The 24,690-nt window shown below is 41.1% G+C and overlaps 1 protein-coding gene across 1 annotated transcript in view; it reads left to right on the top strand.

The window, feature by feature from the left end:
* Positions 1-10,813: 10,813 nt before the first annotated feature.
* Positions 10,814-24,690, top strand: part of CAPN8 (calpain 8) — a 36,329-nt gene continuing 22,452 nt past the window's right edge. The window contains exons 1-3 of the mRNA XM_063444043.1: positions 10,814-11,115; positions 18,306-18,375; positions 24,071-24,189. Of these exons, the coding sequence (XP_063300113.1) occupies positions 10,879-11,115; positions 18,306-18,375; positions 24,071-24,189 (426 nt within the window). The 5' untranslated portion in view covers positions 10,814-10,878. The remainder of the gene's footprint in view (positions 11,116-18,305; positions 18,376-24,070; positions 24,190-24,690) is intronic.

The following is a 24,690-nucleotide window of genomic DNA, read 5'->3' as shown; positions in this document are numbered from 1 at the left end:
AGCGCCCAGCTTGCACACCCCTAAGTGATGTAGGGGGCAATAATCATCAATCCAGTTACAGAAAAGCAGTAATGCACTGACCACACTGACTAGAAAATCAACCTTTAACCCCTTAAGGACAGAGCTTCAGAAGCTTGACTTACGCTTAATGACACAAGCATTTTTTGCATTTTCTTGCTGTTTGCGTTCAACTGCAATTTGCATCTCTCTCATTTATTGCACCGGCACATATTATATACTGTTTTTTAAAGGACAGAAAGGGCTTTAATTTGATATAACATATATATATATATATATATATATATATATATATATATATATATATATATATATATATATATATATAAATGCTTACTTATTATAAAAAAAATACAGAAAAATGCAAAAAAAATGAAAAATATTGGTTTTTTTTACAGTTTTTGCAATCATAATGTGTGCCTAATTAGTGCAGGTTAAGGAAAGTAATTAAAAATAAATTCATTTATTTGTTCTGATTTACAGAATATATAATGTGTCTGGGATTTTCAGTTTTTTTTGGTAGTTACAGGTCACAAAGCACAAGGAGTAAAATAAAATTTTAATGTGGAGCGATTTTAGAATTTGGTATGTTTGTCTTGTAAGCCTAATGGCCATAAAAGAAAACAAAATTGCCACACAAAAGTATATATTTATATAAAGTAGACATCACAGGCTATTTACCTAAGGTTGTTTTGACACTTTCTACGTAGCCATTTTACCACCAACCTCTGCTAAATATTGGAGTAAAATTGTGTTTTTGGGGGGTTTTCGCACACAAACTTATAACAAAGAACTTCTCATGTGTATTTTGTAAAGTTGGTGTGTGCTATTCCTGTACAAAGTTTTATTATGTGTTCAGTTACTTCTGCTGAGTACAACGGTACCCCCATTGTATGTCTTTGGCACTATTTTGTGAAGCTACAGTGCCATATAGGAGACCTGTCCTTTTCAGTATTCACAGTAGAATTTTGAGAGAGGGATTTAATGAGCCTATGCTTCCATTTGGGGTATTATAACAGTTTGACTGTTCAAAACCCCCCACAAAGGCCTACCATTTGTAAAAGTAGACACTCCAGGGTATCTCATAAGGTGCATATTGTGCCTTAACATGCCCCCATTTTTTTACCATTACATGCCAAAGTATGTGGTAAAAAATAATTTTGTGCATTTTTTACATACGGATTGCATTCTTGCTGGGCATTTTGTATATTTCATATGTGCCACTAAGTTCAAACCCTCCAAATTATGCTCAGCTAAGTCTTCTGAGTAAAAGGACACCCCCATTGTATGTCTATGGCACTATTTCGTGAAGCTACAGTGCCATACAGGAGACCTGTCCTTTTCAGTATTCACAGTAGAATTTTGAGAGACGGATTTAATGAGCCTATGCTTCCATTTGGGGTATTATAACAGTTTGACGGTTCAAAAAAAAACCCACAAAGGCCTACCATTTGTAAAAGTAGACACTCCAGGGTATCTCATAAGGTGCATATTGTGCCTTAACATGCCCCCATTTTTTTACCATTACATGCCAAAGTATGTGGTAAAAAATAATTTTGTGCATTTTTTACATACGGATTGCATTTTTGCTGGGCATTTTGTATATTTCATATGTGCCACTAAGTTCAAACCCTCCAAATTATGCTCAGCTAAGTCTTCTGAGTAAAAGGACACCCCCATTGTATGTCTATGACACTATTTCGTGAAGCTACAGTGCCATACAGGAGACCTGTCCTTTTCAGTATTCACAGTAGAATTTTGAGAGACGGATTTAATGAGCCTATGCTTCCATTTGGGGTATTATAACAGTTTGACTGTTCAAAAAAACCCCACAAAGGCCTACCATTTGTAAAAGTAGACACTCCAGGGTATATCATAAGGTGCATATTGTGCCTTAGCATGCCCCCATTTTTTCACCAATATATGCCAAAGTATGTGGTAAAAAATAATTTTGTGCATTTTTTGACAAACGGATTGCATTTTTGCTGGGCATTTTGTATATTTTATATGTGCCACTAAGTTCAAAACCTCCAAATTATGCTCAGCTAAGTCTTCTGAGTAAAAAGACATCCCCAATGAATGTCTTTGGCACTATTTTGTGAAGCTACAGTGGCATATTGGAGACCATGCCATATCAGTTTTTACAGAACTTTGAATTTTGATGCTGGGCCTATGTGCAATTTCCAAGCATCTTCGCAGGTTTTAAATTCAAACTACCCCACAAAGGCCTACCATTTCTTAAAGTAGACACCCCAGGGTATTTCAAAAGGCATATTTTGAACCTTAGCGTGGGATCATTTTTCCGCTAGCTTGTACCAGGTGTAGTGGTCATAAGCGTTTTTTCTGCCTTTTTGACACACAAAGTGAGTTTGCACAGTATATTTTGCAAACCTTATGTGTACCACCACTCTATAATACTTTATATGTTGCTCAGCTATGTCGGCTGAGTACAAAAATACCCCCGTATGTACCTTTGCCAGGTATATGTGGACATCGGAGGGGCACATTTGGGACACAGCCATTCCATTTTTTTCAAACTTTACATTTTTACGCTGTGCCCATGTCCCATTTTAGAGTATTTTACCAGGCTATATAATCCAAATACCCCATAAAGCCATACCATTTCTTAAATAAGACATCCCAGGGTATTTCAAAAGGCATATTTTGAACCTTAGCGTGGGATCATTTTTCCGCTAGCTTGTACCAGGTGTAGTGGTAATGAGCGTTATTAAATTAATTTTTTAACTTTTTAAAACTTTTTTTACTTTTTAAAACTATTTTTTAAACTTTTGTTTTGCTTATTCATTTTTTTAAAGTTTCCTAAACTTTCGTAAAACTTTTTTTTTTTTTTTTAATATTCTTTATTTTTGCAGTGCTTATAATTGGTACATGCTTACAAATGGTACCCCAACGGCATTCCATTTGTTTAGTGCGAGACATTTGTTACAGCGGGTATCAGGTAGACAAAGCACTTTTTTGTTTTGTAAGATATGACATATTAAACAAGCTTAGACGTAGATTAAAAGAACTGATTATGCAAGAGTGTCAGGCTAGTTGGCTTTCACTGAGATATTATAGCATGTTTCGAGACATAGCTAGCTGCGTGTAAATTAAGTGGTAAACGTTACGCTAAACATCCGCATTGTATGAAAAGAACAGATAACAGCAAAAAGAAAGATCTGCTAGGTTACAAATCGACTATAAACGTAAATAAAACCAAGAACAGTATGGGTGAGCTGGAGGGTAGTGCCAGATTCGAGGGTAAGTAACTGCTGTTGCTCCATTTGTAAGTGGGAGTGCAGTTTGATCCACTGTGGGTGTGAGCTGAGTACCCATTAGGCAGGTGTGAGGTGAAGTTACTTAGGTTCTGTCCCTTGGTATTGCTTTATCTAGTGGGGATGCGAGAATGTGTAAACCCTGTGGTGTTGTTCTGGGCGGGTAGGTTGTGTCTATGGACAGGCCCTGTGGGTTCAGCTAGGTTAACAGGTCTACATAACAGGTATGGTCCCTGGTAAGTATCTTAAAAGAGGTCATGTACCCTTAAGAGTGGTCGGAAAGGCGACCTCAGGCATTAACGTTATGCGTCTTGTAGTATCTGAATAATAGTATATAATAAGACAGGTAGCAATACGATAACAATAACAAAACAAATCGTAAGAGAGAGTGTTGTGCAATCAATTATAGTTCGAACATAGCGTCGAGTGTCCCGTTCTGCAACCAGGTGGGCATCTTGGGTGTAGGCCATAGGTGACGTGCAGCCGATGTTCCAGGTGCTCTTCATGGGATGGTCTTGGAGTCGGACCGCGTTCGCCTGGAGCCATTCAGTCCAAGGGCCTATCCGCAAAATGGTAGGTGAGGGTCCTTAAGTCTGACTGTCTCAGCGTGAGTCCGCTGATATTGCTGTTACGGTTGAGTGTTTCGGGACAAATGTCTCGGAGGTGGCCGGATTCCCCATACGGGAGCTGGAGGGCCTGTTAGGTTGTTGGATGGCATCCTGAGGGAGGCCCCATGTTGCCAGGTGCTTTGTTGCCTCTGTGAGGTCTGATATTAGATAGGTGTTAGACCCGTGAAGCACTTGCAGTTTGCGGGGTGGGCGCCATTGGTATTGTATGTTGCGTGCGCGCAGCAAGGTGGTGAGGGGTCTGAGGGTTGAGCGCCATTGCATTGTTCCCTTCGAGAGGTCTGTGTAAAAAGAGAGGGACATGTCCTCAAAGGCATATGGCGTCTTACCCCTGGTGGCCGCCAATACTGTCAATTTATCCTGTCGTTTATGGAATTTGACGATAATGTCCCTGGGTACCGTCTGCGGGGCTGTCGTGGGTTTAGGTATACGGATCGTAAAACTTTTTTTTACAGATTGAACATTTTTCTAAGCTTTTTCTTTTACCGTTAACCCCTAACTAGCAGTAAGCAGCACTAACAGTAAATTCCCAATTTTCCCATAACTCCCACCCACCCCAGCTAGCAAAATATTTAATTATACAATATTTAAATTAGTTAATTAAATAAATTTAACCCCTGAGGGTTAACAAATAAATAAAAGTTAATCGTCAGGGGTTAAAAAAAAATTAGATCACAGTATAATACTGTGATCTGTATTTTGATCACTGTAGGCAGTGATAGACTGGCAGGGAAGGGGTTAATTTTTATTTGGACTGGGTAAAGTGTTTATTTTTAAAATTTTTCACTTAAACGTTATTAAAGCTTTTTTTTTAACTTAATTTTTTAACTTTTTCAAGCTTATTTTAAAACTTTTAACGTTAACCCCTAGTTAGCCTAACACTAACTTCCACCCTCCCCAGCTAGCTAAATTGATCATTTTAAAATATTTAAATTACCGTATTTTTCGCTCCATAAGACGCACTTTTTTTCCCAAAAAGTGAGGGGAAATGTCTGTGCGTCTTATGGAGCGAATACTTACCTGTCTTGTAGCGTTGGCCAGCAGCACAGGGCGCACCGCGGTACTGGAACTTGAATTTCATGTTCCGGTTTCCGGCGGGACTGAAAGGAAGTGTGCACAAGCTGAGTGCGCACTTCCTTTCAGTCCCGCCGGAAACCGGAACATGAAATTCAAGTTCCACTACCGCGGTGCGCCCTGTGCTGCCGGCCAACGCTACAAGACAGGTAAGTAATTATGGGACAAGGGGAGGGGGGCAGTATGGGAGAGAAGAATATGGGGAGGGGGATGAAGTCTATGGGGGGGGGATGAAGTCTATGGGGAGGGGGGGGGATGAAGTCTATGGGGAGGGGGGGGAATGAAGTCTATGGGGGGGAGATGAAGTCTATGGGGAGGGGGAGATGAAGTCTATGGGGAGGGGGGGAGATGAAGTCTATGGGGAGGGGGGGCGATGAAGTCTATGGGGAGGGGGGGCGATGAAGTCTATGGGGAGGGGGTGGATGAAGTCTATGGGGAGGGGGTGGATGAAGTCTATGGGGAGGGGGTGGATGAAGTCTATGGGGAGGGGGAGGATGAAGACTATGGGGATGGGGGGATGAAGACTATGGGGAGGGGGTGGATGAAGTCTATGGGGAGGGGGTGGGTGAAGACTATGGGGAGGGGGTGAGTGAAGACTATGGGAGAGAGGAGAAGACTATGGGAGGGGGGGACACTATGGGACAGGGGAGAAAAAAAATATTCTGTACAAACTGTCCCATAGTAAGAAACACTATGGGACAGTTTGTTCAGAATATTTTTTTTCTGGGTTTCTTCCTCTAAAAACTAGGTGCGTCTTATGGTGAGGTGCGTCTTATGGAGCGAAAAATAGGTAATCAATAAAATAAATTTAACCCCTGAGGGTTAAAAAAAAAAGAATTAACCCTCAGGGGTTAAAAAAAAAATCAGATCATATTAAAATGTAATCCCTGCCAATTGATCACTGTAGCCAGTGATCAATTGGCAGGGAAGGGGTTAATTTTGTATTAATATGAGTAAAGGGGGGGTAAAGGGGGGTGGGATTTTAATTGTACTTTATTTTTTTAACACCAGGGGGCAGGATCACTGAAGATCCGTCTCCCTGCACTTCACACTGAACCCGGAAGTGCAGGGAGGCGCCGGTGAGTATGCAGAGCACATGTGCCCGCTCAGACATGCTGTCAGAGCGGGCACATGTACTGGGGCAGCCCGATCCGGTGCTCCCGGTCTGCCTCTAATATAGAGGCAGACCGGAGCACCATTAACCCCACGATCGCCGCGATTGAGGCGATCTGGGGTTAATTTTACGAGGTCCGTCATCCGTCGTTAAGGGTATCCCCTGGATGACGGACCTCGTCCGTCACCCGTCCTGAAGGGGTTAAAATGAGCTGTAACATCTTCAGAGCATCTCCATTGTTGGAGTCCATGTCCAGCATGTGATCTAGTCAGGAAGTCCTTATAAGGATGTGATTCTATATGTTCGGGAAATGTTAGCGCGTGACAACACTATCTGGACGAATTTCGCTCATACAACAGTTTAGAAGGAAACATTTCAGACAAACCATAAGAAACCATAAGAACGAGAATATGGAACAATCAGTGTACTGCAAAATATACACATAATGTAAATCCTAATGTAAATGTCAAAGGTCTAGTGAGAAAAAGTAAACAATAGCGGGGGAAAAAGGAGCAGTAAAAATATATATTTACATATTTATTAAATATATTATATACACATATGTAAATAGAGATTTTTTTTTAATATTTTTTTTCTGCTCCTACCTGTTGGTCGTTTGATTTGTGAAGAAAATCATTTAATGGCTGTCCCCTAACCAGTCTCAGTCATCCTATTCTCCATTAATCATGTTGTTTTGGGTGTCACAGATAGAATTCGGAATCATGAGACAAACAGAATTGTTCTTCCATTATCTGTTTCATGAGTTGGCCATATTGTGCTGATTGCCTAAAAGTTGGACGATCTATTCTATCTGCACGCTGGCTGATGGGAGTTGCATTTTATGCAGCAGATGATGTAGAGAGTGCATTTAATCCCACAGCCTTTCATTAACAGCAGACCACAGTCCACGTTCAATGGTCTGCTGGACTTATGACAGGGATCCGGCCACAAATAATATGATTCCTTATAAGTCCTTATTCAGCGTTGCAAGGATTCTATCTACGAATTCTGTTAGCCAACTGAAAATGTATGTATTGTAACACACCACTGTTGTATAATCCTTCTCTCACCACCAATACTTCCAATTGGTATCCTTTTGAGAGAAATCCACTCTGCGTTGTGTTTTAATAGTGAATGTAATATCCCTGTGTCACCTCTTCCAAGAACCAACATATGTCTTTATCCCCTTGTCCAGATAAATATATGACTAGCACCACTAAGGTATTCTGTCCGATATTACAAATAAACAGCCAACACCATAGTTCTTACCAGAGAGAAATCTTTACTTAGAATCTGCCCAATTAAATATTAGAGAAGAAGAATGGTACAGAGTTATAGTATTACAGAGTTACAATACATTCATAACACTCATACATTCCATCTATCTAATAATATCGGCTACATTGTGTATGTGCTGTGAGATGTTATGTGCAGCATGTGTGTCTTACCAAACCTAATCTAATGTGATGTCAGTATCTTCTATTTTTAAAGGAATTGGTTCCCATGTTGTAAATAGCAAACTCCTCAGCTCAATTGATATGTAAATGTGATTTACTTTCCCAAGGCCCAAAGTGTTTTCTACCCTGTTATTTTATTTAAGTGTTAACTTTCCCAGCCATCCCTTTTCCTCTAACTTAAGGTGTGATTTCCTAGATAGAGACTCCTTTGAAGACCAGTTGATATGTAAATGTGATCGGTGCCTTTCAGGTGCTGTATCTTTCCAAATATCTAAACAGAAACTCCCTTTGAAGATAATTCCTGACCTTCCATACACACAGACTTAATCAAGCACATATTAAACAGATATATATATATATATATACTATTTTCCCCAACAACCACCTCTTTTCCAGGTAGGATTTTGTCACAGATCTTGCAACCACAGCCTTCTAGGGTAATGAAAGTCCAGGACACATCCAGCTCCGTTTTTCAGCTTTATTCGGTGAAATATATATACAGGTGTTTCAAAAATGAAAAATAAACAAAACAAAATTCCTTGCTCCTGTTGAGCACTTACTATACACAGCAAATCCCTATCTGGAATTGGGTGACTTTCCCACTAGCCAATTTACAAAACGTATAACTGCAAGACACCATTCCATTGCCTTCCCCTCCTCACTCTGCAGCATGCTGATCCCTTCTTTTTTTTAAAAAGCCTGCTAGCTACAGGTGAGGTGCAATTAGACATAAGTGAAACTTCTAAGCAAAATAAAAGTTCTGGTCCGACTGTTACTTTGCAGCTGGTGCTATTGGAGCACTGGCCCACCCTGCTCTCCAAGTGCTCTGACCAAGGGACCAGGGCCGGATTAACATAGGGGCTGATGGAGCTGCAGCTCCAAGCCCAGGCCCATGGAATAGGCCCATTATAAAAAAAGAAAAACATTTTTTACATTTTTTTTTTTTTACACACTACTCTTAGGTTTTGCCACCTGACTGGTATTTTAAGGCACAGCCTGTATTTGAGGCTGCCTGGCCGTGATGGTATTGCAGTAATACCGGCAATACAAATGCAAATATTTTTCTCAGTATAAACGGAGATTATTCTGCAATACCAGCACCGGCCAGTAGGGGTCACTGTGTATGGAGAGAGGCAGGTAAGTTACATATCCCTCCCTGCCTCTCTCTACTCACTGATATGCAGGGGAGTAGCTACACAGCACAGAGAGTCTAGACAGCAGCTCTCAGCCTGCAGAGACAGACTACAGCTCAGGGAAGTGAGGGATGAGGGAAAAGGCATCAGGGAGACATAACACATGGTGACACAGACACTAGGGGACACTGGGAGATGTGGGGACACTGAGACACATGGGAACACTGAGAAACTAGGGGACACTGTGAGACATATGGACGCTGAGACACATGGGGACGCTGTGAGACATAGATAGACACATTGGGACACAGAGACACTAGGGACACTGTGTCTCCATGTCTCCCAGTGTCCCCAAGCCTCCCAGCGAGTGTCCCTAGTGTCTCAGTGTCCCCATGGCTCCCAGTGTCCCCATGGCTCCCAGTGTCCCCATGCCTCCCAGCCAGTGTCCCAGTGTCCCCATGGCTCCCAGTATCCCCAAATGTCTGTGTCCCTATGTCTCCCATTGTCCCCATATGTCTGTATCCCCATGTCTCCCAGTGTCCACATGTCTCCCAGCCAGTGTCTGTGTCCCCATGTCTCCCAGTGTCCCTATGTCTCCCAGCCAGTGTCCCTAGTGTCCCCATGTCTCCCAGTGTCTGTGTCCCCATATCTTTGTGTCCCTATGTCTCCCAGTGTCTGCATCCCCATGTCTCTGTGTCCCTAGTGTCTGTGACCCCATTTCTCCCAGTGTCCCCAAATGTCTGTGTCCCCATGTCTCTCAGTGTCCCCATGTCTGTATCCACAAGTGCCCTCATGTCTCCCAGTGCCCCCAAGTGTCTCAGTGTCCCCACGTCTCTCTGTGTCCCCATGTCTCTGTGTCCCCTAGTATCCTAGTGACGCGGGACACACTGAGACATGGGGACACTGGGAGAAATGGGGACACAGACACTGGGAGACTAGGGGACTGGGCGACATGGGGACACTGACACTGTGATGCATAGGGACACTGATGCCAGGCTGGCCTTCCAATTCTTTGGACAGACATACCCCCTTTTTGGGCATGTTCGCCCTTTTGACAGTTCTGGTCATGTGATTTGCATCAGTGGCCTACTCTTTTACCCCGCACATTGGCTTCCTGCTTCACTGGACACTGCTGTTGGTATGGATTTACTTGAAAGATGAAAGCATAAATTAGATAAAGAGATTAGCATAGAGTATGTGTTTTCTTATAGCTGCATCCTTTGAGTTTCCCTCCAACACCAACTCCATCAGATACATGACGCTTGAGAGGTATGACTGTTTTAGTGTTTTTGGCCGATAAGATTCTGTAATTAGGCCCATCATAATTGTCAGCACCAGGCCCACTGGGCTCTTAATCCGGCTCTGCCATGGACCCATACTGTGATTTGCAGAGTACCAGTAATGCATCTTGCAAACCTAACATCTCTCCCTGGGACATTTAACTCTCAAACCTCAGGCTGCTGTTCAGTAAATCAGGCCTAATGTATATGCCATCAACTACCAAACCACATTTTCTCTCACAGTATGTATCTTCCCATAACTTGGCCATAAGACTCCTTGTATGTCCCACAATGCACTTAGGGCCATTGGCAAAGGATTGTGGGTCAGGTGCATGAACCCTCTAATCTTCCATGAGGTTAAACATTGTAGCTAGAGGTGGAAGCAGAACAGGTAATACAATACAGTGTTTCCAAATATCTCCACTTTTATACACTTACTAGCCGCTTGGCTAGCACAAATTATGGATGTAATAATTTGAGGATTAAAACTGGGCCCCGTCATATTATGGTAGAATCCCTTGAATCCTCTTCCTAAAAATTTAGGTAAACCAAGTAAATTAACGTTTATTAACCACTGCTGCAAGCTACAAAATCTTCCTGTAAAATCAATTTTTTTTTCTTTTACAAAATAAGTATCCTAAAAATAACCTTTAAGGCAAGGCGGTAGCAGTATTATGTGATTGTATATAATCTTTATGCAAACCCTAGTGCTGCTTCCCATTGCAGGTCCCTCTTGTCTTGTGTACATATTTACACAAGCCTGATTTTCATCTCCTCCCACGGTGACACTGAACAGCAAGCCTCCTAGGGCTGCCTTACATGTGGTTCCTTATTTATACCTCTCACAACTCCTGCCTACAACTCAGAAGTCCTAGAGAGCACCTAAAGTACAAGGGCCACCATGTCAGGAGTTGCTGCCCAGGTAGCCAAAGCCAGGGCCGTGTCCGAGGGTCTTGGGACCAATAAGAACCCTGTGAAATATCTCAACCAGGACTTCGAGGAGCTGAGGGCGCAGTGCTTGCAATCAGGGACCCTGTTTAAAGATGAAGAATTCCCAGCGTGTGCCTCTGCCTTGGGTTACAAGGACTTAGGACCGCACTCTGCCAAAACTCAAGGAATTGTCTGGAAGAGACCCTCGGTAAGATGTTCAATTATTATTAACATTTTTGGTATTTATATAGCGCCAACTAATTCTGTAGGGCTTTACAATATTATAAAAGTACTTATAAGTGAGCACAGCCATTGTACAGCTTGGAAGAATGTTGATTTTCTGTGTGTATTTTTTTTTTTTCTCTGTCATATATGAACTCACTCATGCTATGACCCGTTGTACTGCTTGATGCTGTACGCACCTTGAGTAGTGAATGATACAACGTATCTTCTATGGCATTCCAGAGTAACTTCTACCTCACATAACTGTCTCTTCCTCTGCTTCACCCCCACCCCATTTGATTGCTATTTCCTGTCCTAATGTGTTTTACACCCCACCTCCTATAGAATTTAAGCTTTTTTTAGCAGGATCCTCTTCCACCTATCATTCCTGTAAGTTTTCTTGCCAATGTCCTATTTATAGTTAAATATAAATATATATGTAAAAACCAGATACAATTTTTACCTTTTTTTTTTACGAATTTTATCTGTTTTTTACATCTACATCACTGGACTATTACAGCTACACTCTCTACTTGAACACTATATATATGTATGTGTTTGTATGTATGTAACTATATAGCTAAATACAACAGTAAAATGTGTTTTTTAAAAATTTGTTTCCATATAAAAAGTATGTTTGTAAAAATTTGAGTCTAGACATTAACCCTTATGGTCACTGTATCTATAATAAAAATAGATCTGTTATAAAAACGTTACATTCTCTTTAATGAAGTTCTGAATTCATGATACATATTAACTATTTAACACATCGAATACATTACGGTGACAACTTGCATGACTTCTCATGTAAAAGCTATGCCCCAAGTAATTAATATATATATATATATATATATATATATATATATATAAATTGCTATAAAAGACTGCAGTGACATGGCAAACTATTAACATTCCATAAAATCTCCAAAATCCCCAGTCTAAGCAATCCACTGATCACATGTTTTAACACATTGAATGCCTTGCATATCACTCTGTCAATCCACGTTTTGAAAGGTGGGTCTCGTAAAATTATATCTTGGCCCTTAGGCAGCTATTTATACAAACCATAAAACCCAATCTCTCAAAAAAGGTCATTTAACCTGTGTCTCTATGTATAGCTCATCCTATGGTTGTTAAACTGTGTCAATTAATAGTACAGTATTCTGATCCAAAGCTGTGGCTTTGTGGTGTTCCTGTCAGTGCTATGTGTCTTTATATGTTGCTCTGTACAATGGTAATCCGAGATCAGGAAACTGCCCCAAATACGTGTCACAGCTATGCGAGATGCTTGCAAACTGTGTCTAAAAACATTCAAAGATTACGTTTACAATCATCTTTTAACCCTTTGAGCATGCTATGCCCTTACGTAACTATCGATATTTCAGAGGTAAGGTATTTTAAAAGAACAAAAGCACAGTGGTGTATTTTACAGTGGTGGTAGTGATATTATTATTATTATTATGATTATTATTATTATTGCCATTTATATAGCGCTAACAGATTTGCTTTACAATATTATAAGGGGAAGGAGGGAGATTTAACTATAATAGGACAATTACAAAAACTTACAGGAACGAGCTTACAGTCTATTGGAGTTGGGGTGTAAAACACATTAGGACAGGAGGTAGCAATCAAACAAGGTGGAGTGAAGCAGAGCTGGAGGAGAGAGTAAAGTGCTGCCCTTTAGGAGAGAGCAAGAGACAGCTATGTGAGGTAGAGGTTACTCTGGGAGGCCATAAACTTTCCTAAAGAGATGGGTTTTATGGCACTTTTTAAACGATTAAAGACTATGGCAGAGTCTGATGGGGTAGGCAGGCTATTCCATAGGAAGGGAGATGCCCGCGAGAAGTCCTGCAAGCATGAGTTGGCCATACGGGTACGAGCAGCGGACAGGAGAAGGTCATGAGCAGAGACCGAGAAGGGGCATACCTATGGATCTGTGAAGAGATTTAAGAGTGGCTAGAGTTGGTCAGTGTTTTAAAGGTATGGATTAGTACTTTGAATTTACTCCGATATGATACAGGAAGCCAATGTAAGGACTGACAGAGGGGTGAGGTGTGAGAGGACCGACTGGAATCACACTTTCTTTTTGGAGTCAAACCACCAAGAAAAGGAATCAGACACTTTGCCGGCTATTCATCAAACATAGTTTTCATTGGAAGCTATGGTTGAATGGACATCTAGAGGAATCAGCGTGACATCACAGGAGGTGGAGTTATGTTTGTGCTGTTGTGTGTGTGTGTGTGTGTGTGTGTGCGGTTGCTGCTTGCAGTGTTCCATTTGTGAGAGAAGGCAACTTGTGGAGTTGTTTATTTTTTTGGGGGGGTGGGGGAGGCTGGCGTGGGGAGCTGTTGCTTGTGTGATTTTAGATGTGGAGGGAATGATGCTTGCATATATGGGAAGGAGGTTGATGTGGGGTTGTTTGTGTTTTGTGAATCTGTTTGCAGTGTAGTATGTGTGTGGGCATGTGAATAGGGGCTGTATGTGTTTATTTGGGATATTGGCTGTAATGTGTTCCTGAGGATAGGGGCTGTAGGGTGCTTTGGGGGATAGGTGCCATAAAGTGTGTTTGGGGGTATATAGAAGGAAATTGGAACTGCAGAATGTATGTTGGGAAAATGTGGTTTTGTGTGGTATTTTATGTGTAAGAGGGGTAATAAGGGCTGCAGTGTGTGTCTAGGGATAATAGGGGCTGTTTGTGTGTTAATTGAGAGAAAAGGGCTGTGGTAGGTGGGATCAGGGCTATAGTGTGGAGATAGAGGTTATAGTAGGAGGGACAGGGGCTTTAGTAGTGGGTAGGAGCTATTGTAGGTGGATAGGGTCTAAACAAGGTGTAGGGCTATAGTAGGGGGTAGGGTCTGTAGTGGGAGGGATAGGTGCTCTAGTAAGAGGATAGGGGATGTAGGGGATATAACAGTAGTAGAATATAAGGTCTATGATGGGACAGTGGCTGTAGTGGGGGGTAAATGCTACAGTGGGTGGAATAGTTACTATAGTGGGGGGTATTGGCTATAGTGGGTTGGATAGGGGCTGTAGTGGGAGGTAGAACTGTAGTGGAGGATAGGAGCAGTAGTGGGAGAAAGGGTCTATGGAGAATGGTGACTGTAGTGAGGGAAAGGGAGGAGAGGAGCTACAGTGGGTGGGATAGTGGCTATAGTGGGGAGATAGTGTATCTCGTGGGAGGGGTAGGATCAATAGTGAAGTATAAAAGTGATAAGGGGAGGTAGTGGGGGTGGATACAGGCTGTATTGGGAAAACATAATGTAATTAAAAAAAGACAACCCTAAACTGAAGTTTATTCCTCCTTCCCTGGGATTTACCTCGAACCAGGGGAAGGTTTAATCTTGATCCCTGGTAATCCGGTGAAAGATGTTGTTGTCTGCAACCACTGTTGGTTTAGACAGCTCCTTTTGGCCAGCCCCGGGAAATGTATCAGAGCATTGCCACGGTAACCTATGGTAATGCGCTGATACAGTAAAAGTATCAGGGCTGGTGAGGGAGATCCAGTAGGACCTCCATTCCAGCTGAGAAGATCTCCCTTGTTGACTTGACCCATCGGCAGGAGAACTGGTGATCTTCCCACTGGCTGTGCCGCCCCGAGGCTACGGCCTCGGCCCTCGGTGGCCTTATGGAAAATGCAGCCATGGCTGCAGGGAATAAATCCTGATGCTGGAAAAAAAGGAAATAAAGTTTTTTTCCAGTTTTTATTTAGATATACGGGTGCTCTTAATCTAAATCAAGAGGAGAACACTTTGTTTTATTCATGCTGTAGTGTTAAGCACATTGACTTAATCCCTTACTGCTATTGTTTCTTGATGTCCCCATCAGAGGTTTTAGATTTGCTGGATTGGAGTGTTGAAAGGTCAAATAGTAGGAAATGTCAATAGTCTAGTCTGGTAAGCATGAGGGAATGAATTAGGATTCTTGCAACAGAAGATGAGAAGAAATTGGTTGAAATTGACAGATGGAAGTAATGGTGGCAATTTGTTTCCTGAAGAGCAGAGAAGAGTCAAAGATGACACCAAGGTTGTGTGATTTGGGTGAGTGGGAAATGGTCAGAGGATGGGAGAAAAAAACAAGACAGTGTGAGGGTGAGTGAACGAGACAGTGAAGATAATTCTGTCGATGGATTAACTTGCCAAAAGTGTCAGGACATCCAGGAGACAATGGCAGAAAGACAGGACAAAATGTAAGGAGATGTCAGGTGTGAATGAGTGGAAAGAGAAGATCTGGATGTCATCTGCAAAGAAATACGCATTAAAACCACATAACGTTCCAGTAATCACAGAGATACCAGTGATGGGCAAAATCCGTATGCTGCAAAGTAAATGAAATGCATGGAAATATAGTGAAAAAAAGTAAATCTATATAGAAAACATATTGTGATATAATAGCTGATATAATGAGCTGATAAGACACAAACAAAGTACACACACACACTTACAGACATACATACATTCACAGACACACTCACAAATTATTATTTTTTTAATTAAAAAATGTCCACCCAGCCTCTCTACCTGGAGTGCTGACGTGGACTTGTCTCTGGGGTCCAGTGGCTCGGGCGCCTGTCTCCATCTCAGACGCGGCGAGGGAGCTGTGTGCTCTCTGCTCGCTCTCGCCGTGCGCCGGTTGCTGATGCTGGGAGCCGGAATATGACGTCATATTCCGTCTCCCAGCTACAGCAGAGCGCCCACGCGGCAAGAGGGAGCAGAGAGCGCACAGCTCTCTCGCCGCGTCTGAGATGGAGACAGGCGCTCGACGGGGGTGACGGGGGGGGGGGGGGGGGGGGGGGGCGAGGTATCACCTCTTGGCACCCCTCGCCAAAGACAGGGGGAACACGGGGAGGAGAAGGGCATTTGGGGGCGGCAGAATGCCTGCAGGAACAGCGGGAACGCCGTTCCCATGCATTTCTGCAGGACTCACAGGCATGCCGCGGGGATTAGAGTGTGCCCAGGCTCACCCGGCACACCCCGTGCGCACGCCTATGAGTGAGATCATTGTATATAAGGTATTATATGTTTAAAACCACACACACATGGAAACAAATGCTGTAGTCAAATCATAAAGCACAGCAGTTTTTGGAGCAGGTGCAGAGAACAATAGAAAAAAATATCTCTAGTTACTTTGTGAAAAAGGGAAAAGAATTTGAATAGAGAATTGTGTGCACCTTCCCCCATTTTGATAGGCATTCAAAACATGGTGCATTCAAATAAACATCCCTCCATGTGCAGCAGCATCAACACAGGAATCTAGAGTCCATCTCTTTTTCTGGAAGTTATTTTATTTATATTTTTTATGAAAGAAGAACACATGTTTAGTTTTTATAATATCAACAAATTGATTAAGTCTGTCACTTTGTTGCGTCTTTGTATAATTTGTAAAGACCCCTGTTGGTGACATTGCCACTTATCGTGCGGTGATCTGGGGGATGCAGGGAGAGGTATTTTTTTTTTTTTTTACCTGAACCTGTCCCTCACAGCTGTTGCCATCTTCATCCAGTGGGTCGTCTTGAACTCCTGGTCCTTCATCTGCCAGGAACGTATGTACGAAAGTACAACACTGAGGTCTATGGAGGATCCTGTGAGACTGCGGGAGCCTCCTTAAACAATGCCTTTTTCCCCACAGCCTTCCGAGAAAGGACAGGGCGAAATGACAACACTTGATGGAGTGAATCCCATCTTTTGTCAAATTTTGTCAGGCGTGGGGAATATACTAAGACAAAGTAGTCTCTAATTTGTCTTATGATACCTTTTGACTACGGTGGAATTTCAATGAAATTCCACCACAGTCAGTGTGAGAACTTCATTAAGATTTATCATTATAGAATACTATTTTTTTTTTTTTTTTTTAAAGAGCCAATTTAGAGCCAATTTAAGAATTATTGAAAGCTTTTAAGGTATTACATAATAGCCTGCGGACTCTCGTTTAATTGCAGTGCGTGTTAAATGCAGTCAGACACATCACTCGTTATCTCTTCACAATGGGTGTGCCAATACAGTCACTGAACCTGGGTGTAACGGAATGATAAGCCAGATCTATTCACAATATTACCTCATATCTTTCTGCTTTAAAATGCACATCATTTTAAAATTAGCCCACTAGCCTATTTATTATTGTTTAACCATTAAAATGCCAGGTGTTTGAATTTGGATATCTGGCATAGAAAGTGTTACTGTAACAGTCTACTATAGTTCTTCTCTATACAATATTTGTGCCAATAACTGCTTGTAGTACAGTATGGTATGTATAGTAGTGCTATAGGGGACATTGATGAAGTTATAAACAGAAAATTAGGCAAATTATTGAAGTTGAGCAATCTCCACGGACACCATTGAAATCAGAAGAACAGATCCCTGGTTTCCACGGTGATTGCTTCTCGTTTAGAATTTTACACCAGATTTGTGTTAGCAACAGTTAGAATTAACCCAGTAAATATTCTCCTTATTACCATTATCATTTTTATAGCACCAACTTATTCCGCAGCTCTTTTCTATTATATAATATTTGACAAGTAATTTACATACAGAATATTGAGAGCGAGGTGAAGAAAGATGAGCATTAGCAGTGCGGGAAATATCTCTTCGTCGTTCCGAAGAAACCTTACAGCAATAGGACAAACTGCTGAAAGTTTTGATTTATAGTCAGTAAAACATCTATATTTCTAGGTTTATTTTAAAGGGACACTGTAGGTACCCAGACCACTTCAGCTTATTGAAGTGGTGTGGGTGCTGGGACCCTTTTGTACTTAGTGCTGCAATGTAAAACATTGCAGATCCAGAGAACAGCTCTAAGGCTGCCCTCAGTGGCTGTCTACCAAACAGCCACTGGGGGCGCTTCCGGAATCCAAACTGACTTTCTGTCCGTTATTTGGTCCGAGGGACATCGGCGCTGGATTCAGGTAAGCGTTCAGCCCCGTCGGGGGGTGAGGAGGGAAGAGAGCGGGAGCCTTGAGGGAGGAGGTCACTAGAGGAGCCTATAGTGCCAGGAAACGGGTTTGTTTTCCTGGCACTATAGGATCCCATTAAGTTTTTATTTCCACCCCAGTAAAATTTAGTTCTGTCATCGCTTAGTAAATCACCTTCATTTATTAATAGTGTAGAAAGTAGAAATGTAGTTGAATAACTAATGACTGTATAGTACCAGCTAATAAAAATGTTCCTATGTTTGTTACAGGATATATGTCCCACACCTTACTTCATTGTTGATGGAGCGACTCGCACTGACATTCGTCAAGGGGCTCTCGGTAAGTAAATATGTAATCAGAGAAAGGGTCACGTTTTGCCATTGTTAAGGGAAATAGGCACCAACGCCGCTAAATTATGGAAATGTAAATTACATAATTCTACGATGTCTATAGCAGGCAGTGCTAATTTTGTTGACTAAAATTTTAGTGAAATTTTAGTCGACTAGCAATTTCTGAGATTTAGTCAACTAAAACTAGTCGAAAACTAAAACAATTCAGATGCCCAAAATACAACTAAAACTAAAATGGATTTTTAGTCAAAAGACTATGACTTAAACTAAATGGAAATTTGCCGCCAAAAATTAAAAAAGAACAGTGTGGCTGTGGAAGGGGCAAAAGAGACAGACCAGGGCTTGGGAGAGACACACCTAAAGGGGAGGGGAAAACACAAAGAGACAGAGATGGGCTGGGAAGTGGCAAAAGAGACAGATAAAGGGATTAACTAAGCCTGTTAGATTTTAGTCCTGTCTACTAAAATATACTGGAGATTTAGTCAACTAAAACTAAAACAATTCAGATGACTAAAATACGACTAAAACTAAAATGACTTTTTAGTCAAAAGACTATGACTAAAACTAAATAGAATTTTGCCGCCAAAATTAACACTGATAGCAGGAAACAAGAAGTAATTGGCTTATGCACGTCACAGTTTTACCATCAACTCTAAAATCCTTTAACCCCTTAAGGACACATGACGTGTCTGACACGTCATGATTCCCTTTTATTCCAGAAGTTTGGTCCTTAAGGGGTTAAAGGGACACTCCGGTCACTATAACAACTTCATCTATAAAGGTATGCTGTAATAAATCAGTCAGTAGCTACTAATTGGCTTAGAATGTCAGCTGACCACTATACCCAATCAATGGTGCCACTGCCCAGGGGCACTCCACACTCAATATAACTTCAGAAGCCGTATGCCACCTGGGGGACCTTGGGATAGGTGCTGGAGGCAACCTTTAGGGTTAACTGTTTGAGAATGGTTTATTCCCTTAAAGTAAGAGCGCATCTGAGGGCCTCGAACCACCATAACATTTAGATGAAGTTGTTATGGTGACCAGAGTGTACCTTTAAGGCCAAAGTGCCTGCACAGAAAGAATGGCTGACTTAGAGAATTTCTCTAATTCGGCTATTTTGACCTTTCATATAAAATTCACTTTGAGTTCACTTTGAATTCTCACTTTACTGAATAACCCTGAGTAGAGCTGCACACAAGACATGATTGCAGGGTACTATACTATGAATATGTTTATAATGGCTCCCAGTTCCGTGTTACATGTGCTAGTACAGCAATGTGCAGCTTCTTTTAATGGTAAACTCTGACACAGCAAGAAACTAGAGCCAAAACACAGTCATGTCTCATAAAAGCGACTTTATTGGCCGTAGTCAGCCTCGTGGAATTCTTTTGTACATTGATGTTGTTTCAATCATTTCAACGCTGGCTGCCTTTATCAGATTCCTTTATAAAATATAACACATGTTTACCGTCTTGGTTTGATATTCTGTTGTACATTCATTCATTTTTAATTGTAGGTTTACAAGACATTTATATATGTGTTGGCAGTACTCGTTTGGCTTTTAGTTTAATCTTTTGATATTTTTACTTTCTCTATTGTCTTTAAGTTTCTTCTTATTAAAATAACTATAAAATAACTATATTTGTAAATCCATAATGAAATTATATATCTATCACATAATATCATGATGTATTATTACACTTCATCTGCCTTTAGAAAACACAAATGTAAACACAGTTTATGCAGCAAACAGGTTGAACATCTCTCTTCTTTCAATACGAAGCAATGAGCCGGTATCTAAATCCTATAATCAAACAGGATGAAGCACAAACAAAATTGTCTGTTTCTGTCTATTTGCCGGGGACTTTATCTTTTGCAGTTCTGCCTCGGAAATGCATTGTAATGTGGTTTAAGACTCATTAGTTGAGTTGAATCAGGATACTGACGTCCTGTTCTATTTCCCAGCATGCTTTGTGGGGTACAGGTTTTTGTTTTTTTTCATAAATATAATCTCATTCCTGCCCGGATATGTTAAAGTTCTATGAAGTCACAATCTGGAATTAAAATTCATGCTATTGGGAGTTTTACAAATTAATTTGAACAACATGTCTAATACTATGAAAGTGCAAAATGTTTTTTCAATGTCACACAAAATTTAGTTAAAAAAGGAACACTTTTACTCTTTTTTCACTTAGAGATGAATACAATAGAATTTGGCACTTTTATAAATCAGCCTTTCTGGTTTGTTTATCTCAGTGGCGCTAAACTCAAGAGGCATCAATTGCTCAGAGCTCCTGCCTTGCAAAGACTTCTCATTGAGTTGCATTCTAAAGTCTGTGATTGGACAGCCACAGACACTCTGGGCGGGGTTAGAATGGGAGGGCTTGCAAAGGCTGCAGACAAGAGAACTGCAACTATTGCAAGCCAAGACTTCAAATACTACCAAAGAAAACACGCTAAACAAGTAATATGCATATTTTCTTTGGGGTTATTTCTACAAAATTATTTTTACAGACTGTTCATTTAAATAACAACACCTAACTGGCAGCCCCGAGGTGCAGGAATCTCCCCAAACAACCAACAGGGACACTCCCTCATGTGATTTGTAGATGAGAATATTGACATGATGACACAATGTTATGTCTCCACTATAGGACTAAAGAACAGTTCAGCTTCAATGAAAATGCATATTAGTTGTAAAACGTCTCCAACACCAGGGGGCAGGATGTCCAAGGGGAACTATTAAGTATCAATGGGAGACCCTGAAAATTTAGGGGTAAACCTACATTTGCAGCATGCCAAATTTGCCTTTGCAAATAGTGGATAGTATATAAGCATACTTTCTAAAACATGAAAGAAACAGCAAAAATAAATACCACAGACATTAAACGCCGGGGAATATATGTATGGTGGCAATGGAGGCTTAAAGCTGCCTTTGATATAAAGTTTAAAAGTCAGATGATGTTCATGACCCCGTGTTAAGTTGTTGGGCAGAGTTAGACACGAAGCTGGGCAGAAGTAGTGACACGGCTGCTGGGTAACAAGAGCCGTCTGTCGATTGGATGCAAGCCAGGAACCAAAGAAGCCAGGTGAGGATAAAAGCAAGCAGCGCATGCACAAACCCCTGTCAGCTTTCCAGGCGAGGAGCAGCGTGGACAGACCCCTGCCCTACCTCCCATTTTCTTAAGTTATTTATATATATCTTTGCCGTGGTCCTAAGAATCCGCTGAATTTGGGACGATAGAGAGGCATGGCAGAGTGGCTCAAAATTCTAAATAGTGAAGAGAACACTATAGGAATACCAGATTGTAGTCCTAATGTTATAGTGTCCTTTGGGCAGTGTGTGTATGTGAACATGTGCCCTTAAATAGAATCAATGGATAATTTTTTTTTTTTAATTTTACTGCTGCCACTTTAATTGTTAGTCACTCTAACCCAGAGCTATTGCCATCTGATCAGAATCTAACTTATAAAATATTTTACAGATTCTTTGTGACTGGTATAAAGTTCAAGAAAGGAGTAAGATCACCAGGCCCAATCATAATCTAAACACAGCCGAGCGAGGTGGAGATAAACTCATTTTGTTGAATTAGGGTGGGAACTTTAGGCAATGGTTCAGCACATTGTTTGAGTTTTACATAGTGATTAGTGACCTGAGAATGTGCCGATACCAAGCAAGCGACAGAATGTATGCACAACCACAGCAGTGATTGTCAGAGTTCTACTGCTCCGAGACGGTAAATGTAAGCTACCTGATTTCACATTGACTCCAAACAAAATACCAATCTATAACACTCAGTGCACAAGTTAAATATGGGTGGCTGAAACGTGACATCACAACGGGAAAATGTCTAAATGTTGGCTGAAATCATCTGTGGAGTGATTGCATTAATGTTTTTAGAAGTATTTGCCCTACATTTTCCATTAACCCTATCAGGCTTATTCACTAAAGTCCAAATAGCTCTAAACTGAAAAGGGCAAGACCATACGGCTGCATACGGTGCCATTCAAACTGCAAAAAATCAGACATTGTTGATGGAATTTTTCACTGTCCAGATTTTGTAATTCAGACCCCGAATTAACTTGATCTGGATTTCAGCCGAACCCAACACTGCCAGACAGCTTTTTTTTATTTTAATTAGTGGCGTTAGGAATTATGGATTTTTACCACCTGTTTTGGGGCTAAAAAATAAATAAATTAGAAGTTAGATGATTTCTGATGGTAAGTATAATAGGTTAATTAACGTTTGATTGTGAGCTGGATTCCTTTATCAGAAATAAATGTTTCCCATTCTAAAAAATATTATTAATTGCTTATTGTGTCTTTAACTACGGAGAGTTTTTTTTAGCACTTACAGAAAAGCTGCAGGGTAGTTAAAGGACCATGGTAATTACCATAACCACTGCAGTGTGCTGTAGTGGTTGTAGTGTCAAGATATGATTTGACAACTTTCCTGGGCTCTGCCAGGTGCTGGTCACTTCCTCCATTAAGGTTGAAAGCTCCCGCACAGAGCTTCTGTTTGCATTGCTGGGCTACACACTGTCATGCAGGGAGATCATTGTCCCTCAGCAAACAGTTTGACTACTTGCATTGGGGGGCACCGAGGCACTCTACAGCTCACTGTAGTGGTTATTACAGACATGTAATTGTAAACAGACAACTGGACGTACAGGAACAGAGAGGTGGAGGGCCCTGATCAATGAGCTTACATTCTAGAGGGAGTGGGGTATAGTGACACAAAGGGTAAAAGTGCCTAATGCGCGAATCATAGTGTATCCTAACAGCATTGCAAACAATGTTTTCTGCACCTTCATGACAAACATTTGGGAAAAGTGTTTTTCTGTTTAAGGATAATAATGCCCTCATGTTCAGTATAAGGTCCATATAGACTTGGTTTGTTAATAGAAAGAGTTAAAAATATTTTTAACACTCAACTTAAGTCCAGTACCAAAGTCCCTAAGCGCTGGGTTGCTCTCCTCCTCCAACAACGTCACGCTGATGGTGGAACCTAATGAGCATGCTCGGCAAGCACTGGCAATGCATTAGAGCTTTCCCGTAGGAGAGCATTGAATTAATGATTTCCTATGGGGATTTTGAAGACGCTGGACGTCCTCATGCAAAGCGTGTGATGTTCCATCATCATTTCATGGAGTAAAACTCTGCTAGAGTCCATGAAGTACCTCTAGTGGCTGTCTGGAAGAGATTGTCTTGATCCTGCAATGTGAACATTCTCTGAAACTGAAATGTTTTCACTTAAGACGACATGGACACTTCACCCAGACCAGTCCAATTTGGTGAAATGGCCTGGGTAACTATAGTGTTCCTTTAAGATCAGTGTGGAAGACATGAAGTGGTCTTTACAAAGATCTGACTTCAGACCCAACAAACACCGTCTTGATGTATTGGGATGCAGACTGTGACCCAGGCCTAATTCCCCAATACCAATGCTGAACCTCACTAACGCTCTTATAGAAATATAATAGTTTTTTGTAATTTTGTACTGAGATGTTTGATAAGAACTGTTTGTTTACTTAGTTACCATTAGATTTGTAGCAAAGATGAAAATGTCTATAGGTTTGCAGTTCTACCATCCTATTTTATGGATTATACTCTTTTGGGAAAACGCCTTTACATGTATATATGGATTGGGCGATTACTAAGTATTATTTGGTTTGTGCAGGGGATTGTTGGCTGCTGGCTGCCATTGCATCACTAACATTGGATCAGAACATATTAGCTAAGGTCGTTCCAGAAGACCAAAGCTTCCAAAACAAATATGCCGGAATCTTCCACTTCCAGGTAAGTTGGAAGGTGGTAAACATGGACAGTGATCTTTACTTCATAATTCGTAACGTATTGTAGTTCAGTAATTTCAATGTAAATATAACTAAATCATAAAAATAATGTTTTATTTTTTTAAATAAATGGTAGCCACATCACCGAGCACTTTGTCTTGACACATTGAGGACACCAATCATTGAACTCATTGGAGGCTATGTGCACACACTGCAAATACATTCGCTAATTTTAACTGTTCGGTCCGAATAACATTCGATTGTAAACTTGCAATTCGGGCTCATTCAGATCCATTTCAGGAAAATCCAAAATTGTTGAATCATATGAGGTAAACAATGTCCGAATTTTGGAGCAAATAGTTTTACCGCATTCGCTTGTTTGACTAACGTTATGTTCAATGCATGTGGTTCAATTCATACATGCCGAATGAGCAAATTAGATCTCTGAAATGAAATAATGTCCACATTTCGTCCAAATTTGAATGAGTCAAGGGACGAAATTCTC

The sequence above is a fragment of the Pelobates fuscus genome, chromosome 2, assembly GCF_036172605.1.
Source record: "Pelobates fuscus isolate aPelFus1 chromosome 2, aPelFus1.pri, whole genome shotgun sequence".
Classification (NCBI taxonomy): Eukaryota; Metazoa; Chordata; class Amphibia; order Anura; family Pelobatidae; genus Pelobates; species Pelobates fuscus.
Note: the sequence above shows the minus strand (reverse complement) of the source record. Positions and strands in the feature narration are given on the sequence as shown.